Raw genomic sequence first — 15,000 nt, 5'->3', positions numbered from 1 at the left:
GACACACGCACACACACACACACACACACACACACACACACACACACACAGACACACAGACACACACACACACACACACACACACACACAGACACACACACACACACACACACATATAATCAGTGTAATAGTAACTATAGTAACTAGAGAGATTGATCATATAATCAGTGTAATAGTAACTATAGTAACTATAGTAACTAGAGAGATTGAGTGTGTGTTTGTCTCTTGCAGCCGGTGCTGTTTGTGATGTGCGCCGGCAACGAGCTCTTCTTCTGTCTGCTCTACCTCATCCACCACATGGAGGAGCCTGCAGGTAACACGCTGTGTGTGTGTGTGTGTGTGTGTGTGTGTGTGTGTGTGTCTGTCTGTGTAGACCTGTATCTGGACATACACCTGTAGACCTATATCTGCATACACCTGTAGACCTATATCTGGACATACACCTGTAGACCTATATCTGGACATACACCTGTAGACCTATATCTGGATATACACCTGTAGACCTATATCTGCATACACCTGTAGACCTATATCTGCATACACCTGTAGACCTATATCTGGACATACACCTGTAGACCTATATCTGGACATACACCTGTAGACCTATATCTGGATATACACCTGTAGACCTATATCTGCATACACCTGTAGACCTATATCTGTATACACCTGTAGACCTGTATCTGGACATACACCTGTAGACCTGTATCTGGACATACACCTGTAGACCTGTATCTGGACATACACCTGTAGACCTGTATCTGGACATACACCTGTAGACCTGTATCTGGACATACACCTGTAGACCTATATCTGGACATACACCTGTAGACCTGTATCTGGACATACACCTGTAGACCTATATCTGGACATACACCTGTAGACCTGTATCTGCATACACCTGTAGACCTATATCTGCATACACCTGTAGACCTATATCTGCATACACCTGTAGACCTATATCTGGACATACACCTGTAGACCTGTATCTGGACATACACCTGTAGACCTATATCTGGACATACACCTGTAGACCTGTATCTGCATACACCTGTAGACCTATATCTGCATACACCTGTAGACCTATATCTGCATACACCTGTAGACCTATATCTGGACATACACCTGTAGACCTATATCTGGACATACACCTGTAGACCTGTATCTGCATACACCTGTAGACCTATATCTGCATACACCTGTAGACCTATATCTGCATACACCTGTAGACCTATATCTGGACATACACCTGTAGACCTATATCTGCATACACCTGTAGACCTATATCTGGACATACACCTGTAGACCTATATCTGCATACACCTGTAGACCTGTATCTGGACATACACCTGTAGACCTGTATCTGGACATACACCTGTAGACCTGTATCTGGACATACACCTGTAGACCTATATCTGGACATACACCTGTAGACCTGTATCTGGACATACACCTGTAGATCTATATCTGGACATACACCTGTAGACCTATATCTGCATACACCTGTAGACCTATATCTGGACATACACCTGTAGACCTATATCTGGACATACACCTGTAGACCTGTATCTGCATACACCTGTAGACCTATATCTGCATACACCTGTAGACCTATATCTGCATACACCTGTAGACCTATATCTGGACATACACCTGTAGACCTATATCTGCATACACCTGTAGACCTATATCTGGCATATCATTAATGTAGAGGCTGAAGAGTATGGGTCCCAAAACGGAGCCCTGAGGGATCCCTGGGTGGATCTCACATTATTAATTATAACACGCTGTTCACGGCCTTTTAAATATAATTCAAACCAGGACAATGACTGTTTGGATAAATTAAATTTGGCTAATTTTGAAATTAAGGTGTTGTGATTTACTGTATCGATATGCCTGTTTTAGATCTACTGCACCAACTACATTTCCCTTATCAAGTGATTGTTATAAATATAAAATAAATATCTCTCGATTAAATAAACAAGTAGCGGATTCTGTTGAATGATTGTGCCTAAATCCAAATTGCAGAGGACTCAGATAACGGTTTGTCTCAAGGTAGACTAAGACTAATGGCTCTATAATTACAAGACATGTCATCATCTCCACATTTAAAAAGAGGGATTACTAAAGCATGTTTCCAGCCATCTAGGAATTGCCCGGATTTAATGGAAATATTAATAAGAAGTGTGTGTGTGTGTGTGTGTGTGTGTGTGTGTGTGTGTGTGTGTGTGTGTGTGTGTGTGTGTGTGTGTGTGTGTGTGTGTGTGTGTGTGTATGTGTGTGTGTGTGTGTGTGTGTGTGTGTGTGTGTGTGTGTGTGTGTGTGTGTGTGTCTCTGTCTGTGTGTGTGTGTCTCTGTGTGTGTGTGTGTGTGTCTCTGTGTGTGTGTGTGTGTGTGTGTGTGTGTGTGTGTGTGTGTGTGTGTGTGTGTGTGTGTGTGTCTCTGTGTGTGTGTGTGTGTGTGTGTGTGTGTGTGTCTCTGTGTGTGTGTAGCCTGGCTCTACTGGCTGCAGGGACTCTGTGGGATCATCTGTCTGCTGAAGACCGGTATCAGCCTCGTACACCTGGTCACCGCCTCCCAGAACATGGCCGCCCTCGACGCCGCTGAGAGGAACAAGAACACAAAGACCCAGTGAGAGAGAGAGAGAGACAGAGAGACAGAGAGAGAGAGACAGAGAGAGCGAGACAGAGACAGAGAGAGAGAGAGAGAGAGAGACAGAGAGAGAGACAGAGAGAGAGAGAGAGAGAGAGACCATCAGTAACAACTCCAACATGGTTTTAACGGTAGCCTTTGTGCACATTAAATAAGAGGTTGTAACCATAACAGAGGTTATAACCTCTGTTATAACCGGTTATAACAGAGGTTATAACCTGTTATAACAGGTTATAACCTCTGTTATAACAGCAGCAGAGGTCATCACATGACTTCAGAAAGAGAGAAAGTTTTTAGGACCAAATACCTCAGCATCAGTCTTGAGTCTGGAAGATGACCAGAAGGTTTCCACTAGAGATGCACCGATTACATCTTTCTAGGCCGATTCTGATTTCTGATTTTCTTTGAGTTAGACCAGCTGATACCGATTTTAGCCGATTCCGATTTTTCTAACCACTTTACAGCACACACATATTTATTTTCTATCTTTTCTTTAATAGAACATGTGTTGAACAGATAATGGATCACTATAAAATAGAACTATATAAATTACTCCTGGTGTGGGACATTCACACACATCTAAAGAGCAATGTTAGAACCATTTCCTTCTTTTCACATCAATATCAACTAAAGAAATGTGATTTAGGTTTTTGGTGTCGTCCCTCCACGCCCTACTTTCTCCTTGCAGGTGTTGCATATTGCAAACTTGTTATCTTCTGCTTGAGAACTGTAACTGGTATAACTTATGTTGTCAGTTATTTGGAGCGTTGACCAGCATGACATCACCATATGTCAGACTGACCTGCTGGTCGCCGGTCATGGCCGAGCACGTGAAAACCGGCCGGTCTATCGGTGCATCTCTAGTTTCTATGTATGGGGACAGATATGTCTCAGAATATGTTAAAACACATTCCACACATCATTTCTAAAGATTTGTCAACTGACAAACATAGTTAACAACACACCTGCAAATACACACAACAGTTACACACAAACACACATCTGTAAGGAGAACATTCACAACTTAAAACACACACACACACACACACAGACAGACAGACAGACAGACAGACAGACAGACACACACACACACACACACACACACACACACACACACAGCTTAATTCGTGCACTAAGTCTTAAACAGAGTGGGGGGGGAAGCTGCCGTGGTCTATTGAGCGGCCGGTCAGATGGAAACATCCACTAGCCAATCAGCTGGAGGGTGAAACATCCACTAGCCAATCAGCTGGAGGGTAAAACATCCACTAGCCAATCAGCTGGAGGATAGATCATCCACTAGCCAATCAGCTGAAGGAGATATTCCAGCTGTGGCCTCGGGTCTCTCTCTGTACTGCTCGTATTATTTCCAGAAGATTCCTCTGTTTCTAATATTTTGGAGGTTGATCACTTTGTGCTGATTGACATTCATAATGTTTGTGTTTGTGTTTGCTTTGACGTAGAAACATACGACGTTATGAGGCCATAAGTTATATATCCGGCGTGAAGAGCACCAAGTATTATGGGCTGTACATTTTAAATCCTCTGACCGTGTGTGTGCTGTAAGGCCAGTGGTTCAATACAGAATGTGTGTGTTTTAAAAAAGTGTTGAAATATAATATAAATATCTGTTTTTGATGGAACTTATTTCTCCGAATGTAACGTTATTAATACAGCAAAGCCAAGTTTATTATTATACTCAAACATTTAAAAGACCAAGTGTATTAATTACAGTATTTGATGGATATTTTGTTTGAGTTTACTGTAAAAAAAAAATGAATAAAGATGATTAAAAAACAGATTTTAGCTTTTTTCCAGCTTCATATGCAGCTGCAGGCTGTGAATAGCAGCCAGGTAACGTTTAAAAGATGCTTTCATTTTCCTGTTCCTCTGCTTGTCTGAAAATTGTTCAAATATTCAAATAACAAAACATCATTGCACTTTTTAAAAACATTGTATATGTGGAATCAATTGATTTTGAAGATGTAAAATCCCCATGTTATGTTACACACAGACGGGATTCTCTCATTATGGATGTTGTACATAGAAGCAGTAATATTTATAATCATAATAAACTTTATTTATATTGCACTTTTCAAAATAAAGGTACAAAGCGCTTAACAAGACAAAAATAAAATTGCAGATAATTATAATAATTTTAAAACAGTATAAAAGATATACAACATTGAGCAAGGAGCTACACAAGACAATAAAATAAAACAATATAAAATAATCAATAGAATAACAGGAGAATGCCATATATGAAATATTTTAGGCATGCCGAATTACTTAATGACTACTTACTTAATGCAAAAATACCATTGGCCGTGCTTATTATGGTTATTAATATGAATTTAGACTGTGTGCGTTAAAGTTTAGGTTTTTTGAGTGGAGTTTGGTGTAACCTGTTGCACTTTCGCGCATCCTTACAGGAACGGAAATACAGTCGAAAAGAGACAGAACAGAACAAAAACATTTTCTTTTTTACATTCCTAGTAATAAAATACTTGCTGTATTGGAGCTATGCCGAATGTATGAATGGTACTTACTGAATGGACAAATATCATCTACCGTGTGTATGGCTATTATTATGAATTTAAAAGCAAGTGTGCATTAAATTTGAGTTTTTTTGAACGGAGTTTGGTGTAACCCACTCGAGAAGAAACGTCAGGTTAGTATCCAGCTGTTGCACCTGCGCGCATCGTTACCTTTAAGATGCTCGGAGGCAAAGCCTTGTTTTAGCTAAGAGAGGTCCGGTGACCGCGCGACGGTCGTTTATTAGGAATTACCGTCGTTGTTGTTTTAATTCGACGTAGAGGAATTAACGGACAGAGCTGATTCTTATACATTTCGGATTTCATTATGTGTCGGCCTACCGTGAAGCAGCGGCGGGCGGGGGCGAGAGGGACGGCACGAGACGAGACGGGGTCCGCGAGGAGGGTGCATGCTCAAAATCCTTTCCCTTTAAAGCGGAGAGGGACAGAGGGGGTGAAGGAGAGATAAAAAAAGAAGGAAGAAAGACAGCGAGGGAGGGAGGGCGAGAGAGAGGGAGAGCGAGTTTGAAAAAAAAAGAAAGATGTTACCGTGTCGATTGAAACACCGAGGCGGAGCCACGGACCTTAGCCGAGCAGGAGCGCTCTAGTTAGGGGACGAGCTGTACGCAACGCCGAGGCTTGGGACCCGACGCCGCGGCCTTTTTCCGGAGCTATCGCAAAAACATAAATGACACCTGCTAACAGCTGCTATGATTAGCCATACATCCTTCTCATCTTCAATATAAAATAATCTCTTCTTTGCATGCAATTCACCAAATTTTATTCCAGTAGACATAAGCAAATTATATTAAAATGCACCATTAAAGGAAGCATGATAACAACCATTGTGTCGCATTTTACAAGAAGCATCTTAGTGCCTGTTTAACGCCAACATATTGCCATATAAATTCATAATTATCAGCCGAATTACTAATAAGTATTAGCCGATTTAAGCTAAATATCGTCCGCTGTCATTGTCTATGTGGCATTAGTTAAGCCGGGCAGGTAGAGGAGAGATCCAGGCCTCAGATTGTGTTTTCACAGCAGCAGTAGGAGCGTTTGGTCCTTGGCTCCGTCCCCCTCCTCCCTCCCCTCTTTGCTCCCGGGGTGCTGAGCTGTTCAGGATGGATACCTCCTGGAGCAATTTCCTCTTTCAGGTAAGTCCTAATTGATGCTGGGGCTGCTTTGTGCTTTGGGGTGTTTTTTTGGGGAGGGGGGGAGGAGGGGAAAATAGGAGGAGGATTGGGGGGGTTGGGGTTAAAGAGGAGGGGGGGGGGGGTCACAGAGGGGTCAGGGTGAAGCTGGCTTTTGGGTCCCCAGCTGGCAGGTTGGGGTGTAAATCACGAGTTTTATCACGATGCATATTAGATTCTTTGGACAAAGATACGATATTTATATCGACTCCAGCCATCAATCATTGACATAGTATCAATAACGCCCTTTTGCATTGTGGCATTCAGCCTCTTTATTCTTATGCAATAGTTATTTTATATGTGTATATTTGTATCTGTATTTATTGTTTATTTCATATTAATGTTTAGCATGTTTGTTTGTTTGTTTGTTTGTTTATGTTTGCACCAATCACCACGGCAACTTCCACATAAGTGTTATTTATTGTGGCAAAAAACCTTTTTCTTATTCGGATTCTGATTTAAAGGTGCTGTAGGTAGGATTATGAAGATCCAGGTCCCTCCCCCCTTTCTGCTAAAGCCCAAAACTCCTAAGCCCCTCCCCCCACAATGAAGAATGACTGCGTATGCATGAGCAGTGATTGACAGGCAGTTAGACACCCCCCCTGGCCCTGATTGGTGCATCTGAACAGTTAGACACCCCCCCCTGGCCCTGATTGGTACATTTGAACAGTTAGACACCCCCCTGGCCCTGATTGGTCCATCTGAACAGTTAGACACCCCCCTGGCCCTGATTGGTCCATCTGAACAGTTAGACACCCCCCGGCCCTGATTGGTCCATCTGAACAGGGAGCTGTGGATTTTTGTAAATCTCTCTCCAGGCTGTAGGTGGAGCCAGAGGAGCTGGATTTATTTTAATGACCTGCTTCCTGTAGTTCTACTAGAACATAGGGTCAGTTTCAGCTAATATGACAGAAAGGTAGTTTTAGAAGTCTTACCTGCTGCACCTTTAACACAGTTACATTTATAGCAACTTAAAAAAAAAGCAACTAAAATATGATTTGACAATTTTATTACTGAACTCTTCCAGACACTTGAATTAAAAACAAACTATACTTTATTATACAAAAACAAGTATAAAGTGGGAATCTGAAATAAAAGGGCATCTAACAGACCATATCTTCACGTTGCACGGATAATATTGGATCATTGAATGGATATATGGATCCAGATGGATGTATCGATGTACCCAGAAGGCCAAGACCTTCTGGGATCTTCAACAGGGGGTCCAGGACCCCTCGGGGGTCCTCAGAGCAACTGTAGGGGGGCCATCAAAATTAATGTTTCTTTTTTTTTTTTTTTTTAAACAAAAATGTCTTATCATGTGTGATAACCTCTCTAAGAATTTCTCCCATCTAGCGGTGAAATCGTATATGACAACCAACTGAATATTACTTTCTAGCCCTTCCTCCTAAATGATCTCTTAGTATCTCCATTGTTTCCACGCAGCTGTTCTAGCCACTCCAACATTAACTTTGGTCTTGTTGCTTTGCCTGTCGCGTTGTCGTTTTAATTCTCTTTTTCGCTTCCCTGGGCTGGCCTTGCGCTACATGGCGGCCGTCATGCCAGCGAGTTGCTCGTATGTATTCTGAATGATTCTGAATGTCAGATTCTACGCGTACCAGAATACTTTGATTAGTTGGTGGAAGTTATTACACATGAATGAGTACATACTTGGGAAATAACAAAGAGGTTTCTGCTAAGAATCAGCTCAAAACATTACGCAATGGAGCTTTAAGAGTTGATAAACGGACCAAAAACAACAAGACAAAATAGATTCAAACTATGTGAAGTAGAGATGGTCCGATACCATTTTTTGCTTCCTGATACCGATTCTGATACCTGAACTTGCGTATCGGCCGATACCGAGTACTGATTCGATACCAGTGTGTCATATATTTTATTATGTTTTAACAGCTGTATACTACTATCCCTGTATGGATGATATGATGTATAACAGCTGTATACTACTATCCCTGTATGGATGATATGATGTATAACAGCTGTATACTACTATCCCTGTATAGATGATATGATGTATAACAGCTGTATACTACTATCTCTGTATAGATGATATGATGTATAACAGCTGTATACTACTATCTCTGTATGGATGTGACATGATGTATAACAGCTGTATACTACTATCCCTGTATGGATGATATGATGTATAACAGCTGTATACTACTATCCCTGTATGGATGATATGATGTATAACAGCTGTATACTACTATCCCTGTATGGATGTGATATGATTTCTATCTTTGTTGTCGGTCTGGCTCAGGTTAAACTCTTTGTGAAACATGAACGCCCAGAACTTTCTGTTATTCTGCAGTTTGACAGTCAGTTATAACGGAAAAATAACATAAATAAACTACTTTAACGTAGATTTTCTTTAGGGCTTTATTATGTGGTATCGGATCGGTGTATAAACTCCAGTACTTCCTGATGCCGATACCAGCGTTTTGGTATCGGAACATCTCTAATGTGAAGATTAGCAGCCGAGCTGTGTACTGGGCGTTACTAACGTGTTCCTGTTGACTCTGTCGTTAGACGGCGTCGACCCCGAGCCAGGCGGAGACGCCTCTGCTGCCGGAGCTCAGCGGCCCTGCTCCGAGTCCTCAGGCGGAGCACATGGCCTCGCCGCCGTCCACCGTGGACATGGCCTCACCGCCGTCCACCGTGGACACGGCCGCCCTCAGCGAAGAGCCGCTGCCAGGTGAGACACAAACTCTGACAGGACGTTGTTGTGGCATTCAGCGCTGGACGAAGTATTCAGATCCTTTACTGCAGTAAAAGTACTAATACCACACTGTAGAAATACTCTGTTACAAGTTACAGTGCTAATACCACACTGTAGAAATACTCTGTTAGAAGTTACAGTACTAATACCACACTGTAATAATACTCTGTTACAGTTACAGTACTAATATCACACTGTAGAAATACTCTGTTACAAGTTACAGTGTTAATACCACATTGTAGAAATACTCTGTTACAAGTTACAGTACTAATACCACACTGTAGAAATACTCTGTTACAAGTTAGTGTTAATACCACACTGTAGAAATACTCTGTTACAAGTTACAGTACTAATACCACACTGTAGAAATACTCTGTTACAGTTACAGTACTAATACCACACTGTAATAATACTCTGTTACAAGTTACAGTACTAACACCACACTGTAGAATACTCTGTTACAGTTACAGTACTAATACCACACTGTAGACATACTCTGTTACAAGTTACAGTACTAACACCACACTGTAGAATACTCTGTTACAGTTACAGTACTAATACCACACTGTAATAATACTCTGTTACAAGTTACAGTACTAATACCACACTGTAGAAATACTCTGTTACAGTTACAGTACTAATACCACACTGTAATAATACTCTGTTACAAGTTACAGTACTAACACCACACTGTAGAATACTCTGTTACAAGTTACAGTACTAACACCACACTGTAGAATACTCTGTTACAGTTACAGTACTAATACCACACTGTAGAAATACTCTGTTACAAGTTACAGTACTAACACCACACTGTAGAATACTCTGTTACAGTTACAGTACTAATACCACACTGTAATAATACTCTGTTACAAGTTACAGTACTAATACCACACTGTAGAAATACTCTGTTACAGTTACAGTACTAATACCACACTGTAATAATACTCTGTTACAAGTTACAGTACTAACACCACACTGTAGAATACTCTGTTACAAGTTACAGTACTAATACCACACGTAATAATACTCTGTTACAAGTTACAGTACTAATATCACACTGTAGAAATACTCTGTTACAGTTACAGTACTAATACCACACTGTAATAATACTCTGTTACAGTTACAGTACTAATATCACATTGTAATAATACTCTGTTACAGTTACAGTACTAATATCACACTGTAGAAATACTCTGTTACAGTTACAGTACTAATACCACACTGTAATAATACTCTGTTACAGTTACAGTACTAATATCACACTGTAGAAATATTCTGTTACAGTTACAGTACTAATACCACACTGTAATAATACTCTGTTACAGTTACAGTACTAATATCACACTGTAGAAATACTCTGTTACAAGTTACAGTACTAACACCACACTGTAGAATACTCTGTTACAAGTTACAGTACTAATACCACACTGTAGAAATACTCTGTTACAGTTACAGTACTAATACCACACTGTAATAATACTCTGTTACAGTTACAGTACTAACACCACACTGTAGAATACTCTGTTACAGTTACAGTACTAATACCACACTGTAGAAATACTCTGTTACAAGTTACAGTACTAACACCACACTGTAGAATACTCTGTTACAGTTACAGTACTAATATCACACTGTAGAAATACTCTGTTACAGTTACAGTCCTGCAGAGAACATGTTGATGCTGTTTTCAATGTTTTTGGTGCTTTTGTCACTTATTGCCATTTTTTGCCAACATTTCTTGACGTTTTTTAAACATTTGAATTGCACTTGTGAAGAGCGGTGCATGGAACCATCCATGTTATTTTGGGGTAATTTTGTTGAAAGAAACCTAAATTTCTGATACAGAAAACTTTGAAAAGGGGTCAGACTTGACCCGAGGACAGCAGGACGGTTAAAGTATTAAAAGTAAAGTAAAATCCTCCCATTTTAGGAAGTGGAAAGGATCCAAACAGTCGTGTGGTGTCTTCCCGTCCAACATGAACTTCCTCTTTTGGGTCAAAATTGAAAAAGAAAAATAATCTTTTTGTAAACTATTGTTTTTAAAGGTGCCGTACAAACAAGTGATTAATATTAATAGCGGCTCTGTGCTGTTTCTGGCAGTCAAAGCGCTGGCCAGGCCGAGCCGGCCGGCCCACATCTGCGCCACCTGCAACAAGGAGTTCAAGAACAGCTACAACCTTCGCCGGCACCAGTCGGTGCACACGGGCATCCGGATGAAGGACCGCGCGGCGAGGGAGAGGGAGGACGCGGGGAAGGGGGCGCGGGGGGAGAGGCAGCCGGTGCCCCTGTCCCTCCTCCAGCTCACGCTGCCACTGCAGCCTGCGCCTCCCTCACTCCCCCCCAACGCCACTGACCCCCAGCACGGTCAGCACGCCAGCCAAGAGAGCCAGACGGTGTCTGTGTCCATCGCCCCGGCGACCGTAACCATGGCTGCACCGCCTCAGCCCATCCAGGCAGCCGTTGTTGTTGTGGGCTCCATGGAGCAGGTGGGTCCTGAACACAGGAAATACCTCCAAAGGGTTTCTACGGAGGCAAAAAAAGGCAGAGAATTGAACCCAATCTGAATATTTTTTATGATGGGCGAAGGTTTTGGAGGCTGTGTGTAAACTAGAGCTGCAGGATATGAGGGAAATATGCAATTAACGTTAAATACCGCGATAATGATATCACCTGTGATAAATAAACAGACATGAGCTAATTAAAGAGTTCTCAGTTCTGCTGCTTTCAGTGTTCTGCTAAAATACAACACCTTAACGAAAGCATTGACAACAGTGTTTCAGTTCAGAGTTTACTAAAAAAAACTAAAAAGAAAGGTTTTAACAACTCACCGTAGCTCTTGTTGTTTCCGGCTGCTACCACCTCGGCAGTCAAAACCAGTCGATATCAAAACAAGTAGCCCCAGATTTAGGATATCCCGTGGTCACCGGTGGAGTTAAGGTGTAGAGCTCCTGGTTATAGTATATCTTGGTCACCGGTGGAGTTAAGGTGTAGAGCTCCTGGTTATAGTATATCTTGGTCACCGGTGGAGTTAAGGTGTAGAGCTCCTAGTTATAGTATATCTTGGTCACCGGTGGAGTTAACGTGTAGAGCTCCTAGTTATAGTATATCTTGGTCACCGGTGGAGTTAAGGTGTAGAGCTCCTGGTGCAAAGTCTCATGTTGTGTCAAGCCTTCTTAGTGGTTTCAAAATAGCTATTTTGAGGCTAGCATCAAAGTGCCCCTAGCTCTCCCATTCAAAAGGCCATTTGACCCAAAAACGAGAATACGGTAAATCTTAAAAGTGGCGCTTCCGTACTAAATAAGCTTTTAAACGAAAGTTTGACTCGGGTACATTCACAAAAACACCCTAGGTTGCATTTTGGCGAGAGTTACGCTTTAAGACCCATTACTATGCATTGGCTTTCAATTCAAGTTGAGCTTTGATATCTTGACCTTTTTCTACTGTTGATTATTTTGTATTGTATATTGTGTATTGTTTGTGTATACTATCTCTTTGATTTTTGGAGCTTGTTAAGCACTTTGGTCAACTATGGTTGTTTTTAAACGTGCTATATGAATAAAATTGAACTGAACTGAACTAATGGCATACTTGTGTTCAGGGAGTCTGTCCTTCCTAACTTCTCTGCTGCTGCTCCCCAGACCCCCACGCCCACGCCCACGCCCAACCAGGTGAGGAAGAACCACGCCTGCGAGGCGTGTGGGAAGGCCTTCAGAGACGTCTACCACCTGAACCGCCACCGCCTGTCCCATTCGGACGAGAAGCCGTACTCGTGTCCCATCTGCCAGCAGCGCTTCAAGAGGAAAGACCGGATGAGCTACCACGTCCGCTCGCACCAGGGCGCCGTGGAGAAACCCTATGTCTGCCCGCACTGCGCCAAGGCCTTCTCTCGGTACGGACTCGCATCAGATCACACGTCACGGTCACAGCTTTGGCTCTGTTTGTGTAGCGCTTTTCATACATTACTTGCATTTTGTAGTGCTAAATAGTGATTTAAAGGTGCTGTAGGTATTGTGAAGATCCAGGACTTAGCCAAAACATTTTAACATCAACAAGTTCTCAGTCCCTCCCCCCTTTCTGCTAAAGCCCAAAACGGTCTGCTAAGCCCCTCCCCCCACAAGGAAGAATAAATGCGTGTGCATGAGCAGTGATTGACACGCAGTTACCGGCAATTTCCACTGGATGCGGAACGTCTCCGGAACGTCGACGGAGTCATTAGGTTTCCATTAAAGTCAGTGTGTGTATAATGTGTGTATTGTGTGTAAAATGTGTGTATTTCCACTGACTGCAGAACGTCTGCGTCCCGACTCCGTCCCAGCTCCGGCGGTCCCAGCCCTCCGGAGCAGATACCAGAGCTTCTATTTTTGACGGACGACGGAGAGCTCCGCAGCAATTCAGCACACGGCAGATAGTGGGGACAGGAAGTCGAGCACAGAAACAAAATACAAATCTGGTTAATTTTCAAAGTAAAATCCAGCGTGCTCACGGCGGATCATATTTCCCTGCACTACACCTTGAAAACACAGCTCAGAGTAGTTTCCCCTCTACTCCTCTGGATGGAAACTAACTGGTGCTGGTTTTGTGGTTCTGTTTATAGAAACTACATCCTGTTATATCGCCCGAACATACGTGAATTCGCGAGATCTCGTGGTCGGCTGGCTGCAGCCGTTACGCAACAAATTGGTATTGACGGACGGCGGAGCACGCAGCCGTTCCTCAGCGGAGCCGGTCTGCAGACGTTCTGCATCCAGTGGAAATCCACGGTTAGACACTCCCCCTGGCCCTGATTGGTGCATCTGAACAGTTAGACCCCCCCCCCGGCCCTGATTGGTGCATCTGAACAGTCAGACACACTGCCGGTTTTAATTTTTTGGAGGACAATACAGATTAGCGCCGCCTGCTGTTATGGAGACGTATTACGTCTCGTGCACGCGCTGAATGTACACTCAAGTCGGCGTCTCTTCGGTGTGTTCTGAGCAGTGTTGGTGATCTTTAAAAAAGTAATTAGTTACAGTACAAATTACTTCTCCCAAAAAGTAATTGAGTTAGTAACTCAGTTACCACATTGTAAAAGTAATTAGTTACTCAGCAAAGTTACTGTGACGTTATTTTTTATGTTCTATAACGCTATTACGTTCTATAACATCTTTAACGTCAAAGATGTTTATATTAACTGATTGAAGAATAAAAACACTATATACAGAAAGATCGAGCGTTGCTTGTTTTAACAGAGTGCTCCGTCTCCTTGGCTGGAGCTCACGCTAGCTGCGTTTGGGCAACAAGTGTGGTGTTAGCATAGACTTTAGACTTTAGACTTTAGACTTTTCTTTATTGATCCTTTTGGGATGACTCCCGCAAGGAAATTAAATAGCATGTGTTGATGTCAGGTACTTCATAAGACTGGAGTTGCTTGAGGCAGACGTGGATAAAGTCTTTTTTCCTGGGCATAGCGTGCATGTTACATAAACATTCAGCCTTTAATTTCAATGAGCGAGAAGTAGTGCCGGTACTTCCAGTTGGAGAACGCTACCTTTGAATTTCCCTGGCTCGTCGCCATTGTCGCTGTCTTGTGTTTAGTGGTAGTCAGAGCGTGCAGTGAGACAGCGTGCAGTGAGACAGCGTGAGCAGGGCGTCTGCCCACCCAGCCAATCATCATCCCCCCCCTGCTCTCTCCAGGCAGCTGATGTGGAGCCAAAGCCTGACACCTCGCGCTTCATTCAACCAAATTGTAGTAACGCGCCACTTTACATTCTCAGTAACGATAACGGCGTTGCAACGATGGGAAAAGTAATTAATTAGATTACTCCGTTACCGAAAAAATAACGCCGTTAGTAACGCTGTTATACTTAAACGCCGTTATTCCCAACACTGGTTCTGAGGAACT

General features: G+C 42.5%; 2 protein-coding genes across 3 annotated transcripts in view; both read left to right on the top strand.

Moving 5' to 3' along the window:
• Positions 1-2,732, top strand: part of cdipt (CDP-diacylglycerol--inositol 3-phosphatidyltransferase (phosphatidylinositol synthase)) — a 6,999-nt gene extending 4,267 nt beyond the window's left edge. Inside the window, exons 5-6 of the mRNA XM_031314623.2 lie at positions 232-313; positions 2,493-2,732. Of these exons, the coding sequence (XP_031170483.1) occupies positions 232-313; positions 2,493-2,635 (225 nt within the window). The 3' untranslated portion in view covers positions 2,636-2,732. The remainder of the gene's footprint in view (positions 1-231; positions 314-2,492) is intronic.
• Positions 2,733-5,138: 2,406 nt separating this feature from the next.
• LOC116060862 (myc-associated zinc finger protein) overlaps positions 5,139-15,000 on the top strand; it is a 25,376-nt gene continuing 15,514 nt past the window's right edge. Inside the window, exons 1-4 of one of the 2 annotated variants that reach the window (XM_035996546.1) lie at positions 5,139-6,340; positions 8,927-9,092; positions 11,220-11,605; positions 12,758-13,008. In XM_035996546.1, the coding sequence (XP_035852439.1) occupies positions 6,308-6,340; positions 8,927-9,092; positions 11,220-11,605; positions 12,758-13,008 (836 nt within the window). In that variant the 5' untranslated portion in view covers positions 5,139-6,307. The remainder of the gene's footprint in view (positions 6,341-8,926; positions 9,093-11,219; positions 11,606-12,757; positions 13,009-15,000) is intronic. The other variant, XM_031314621.2, reaches the window with a different exon arrangement.

The sequence above is a fragment of the Sander lucioperca genome, chromosome 21, assembly GCF_008315115.2.
Source record: "Sander lucioperca isolate FBNREF2018 chromosome 21, SLUC_FBN_1.2, whole genome shotgun sequence".
Lineage (NCBI taxonomy): Eukaryota > Metazoa > Chordata > Actinopteri > Perciformes > Percidae > Sander > Sander lucioperca.
This window is presented reverse-complemented; position numbering and strand designations above follow the sequence as displayed.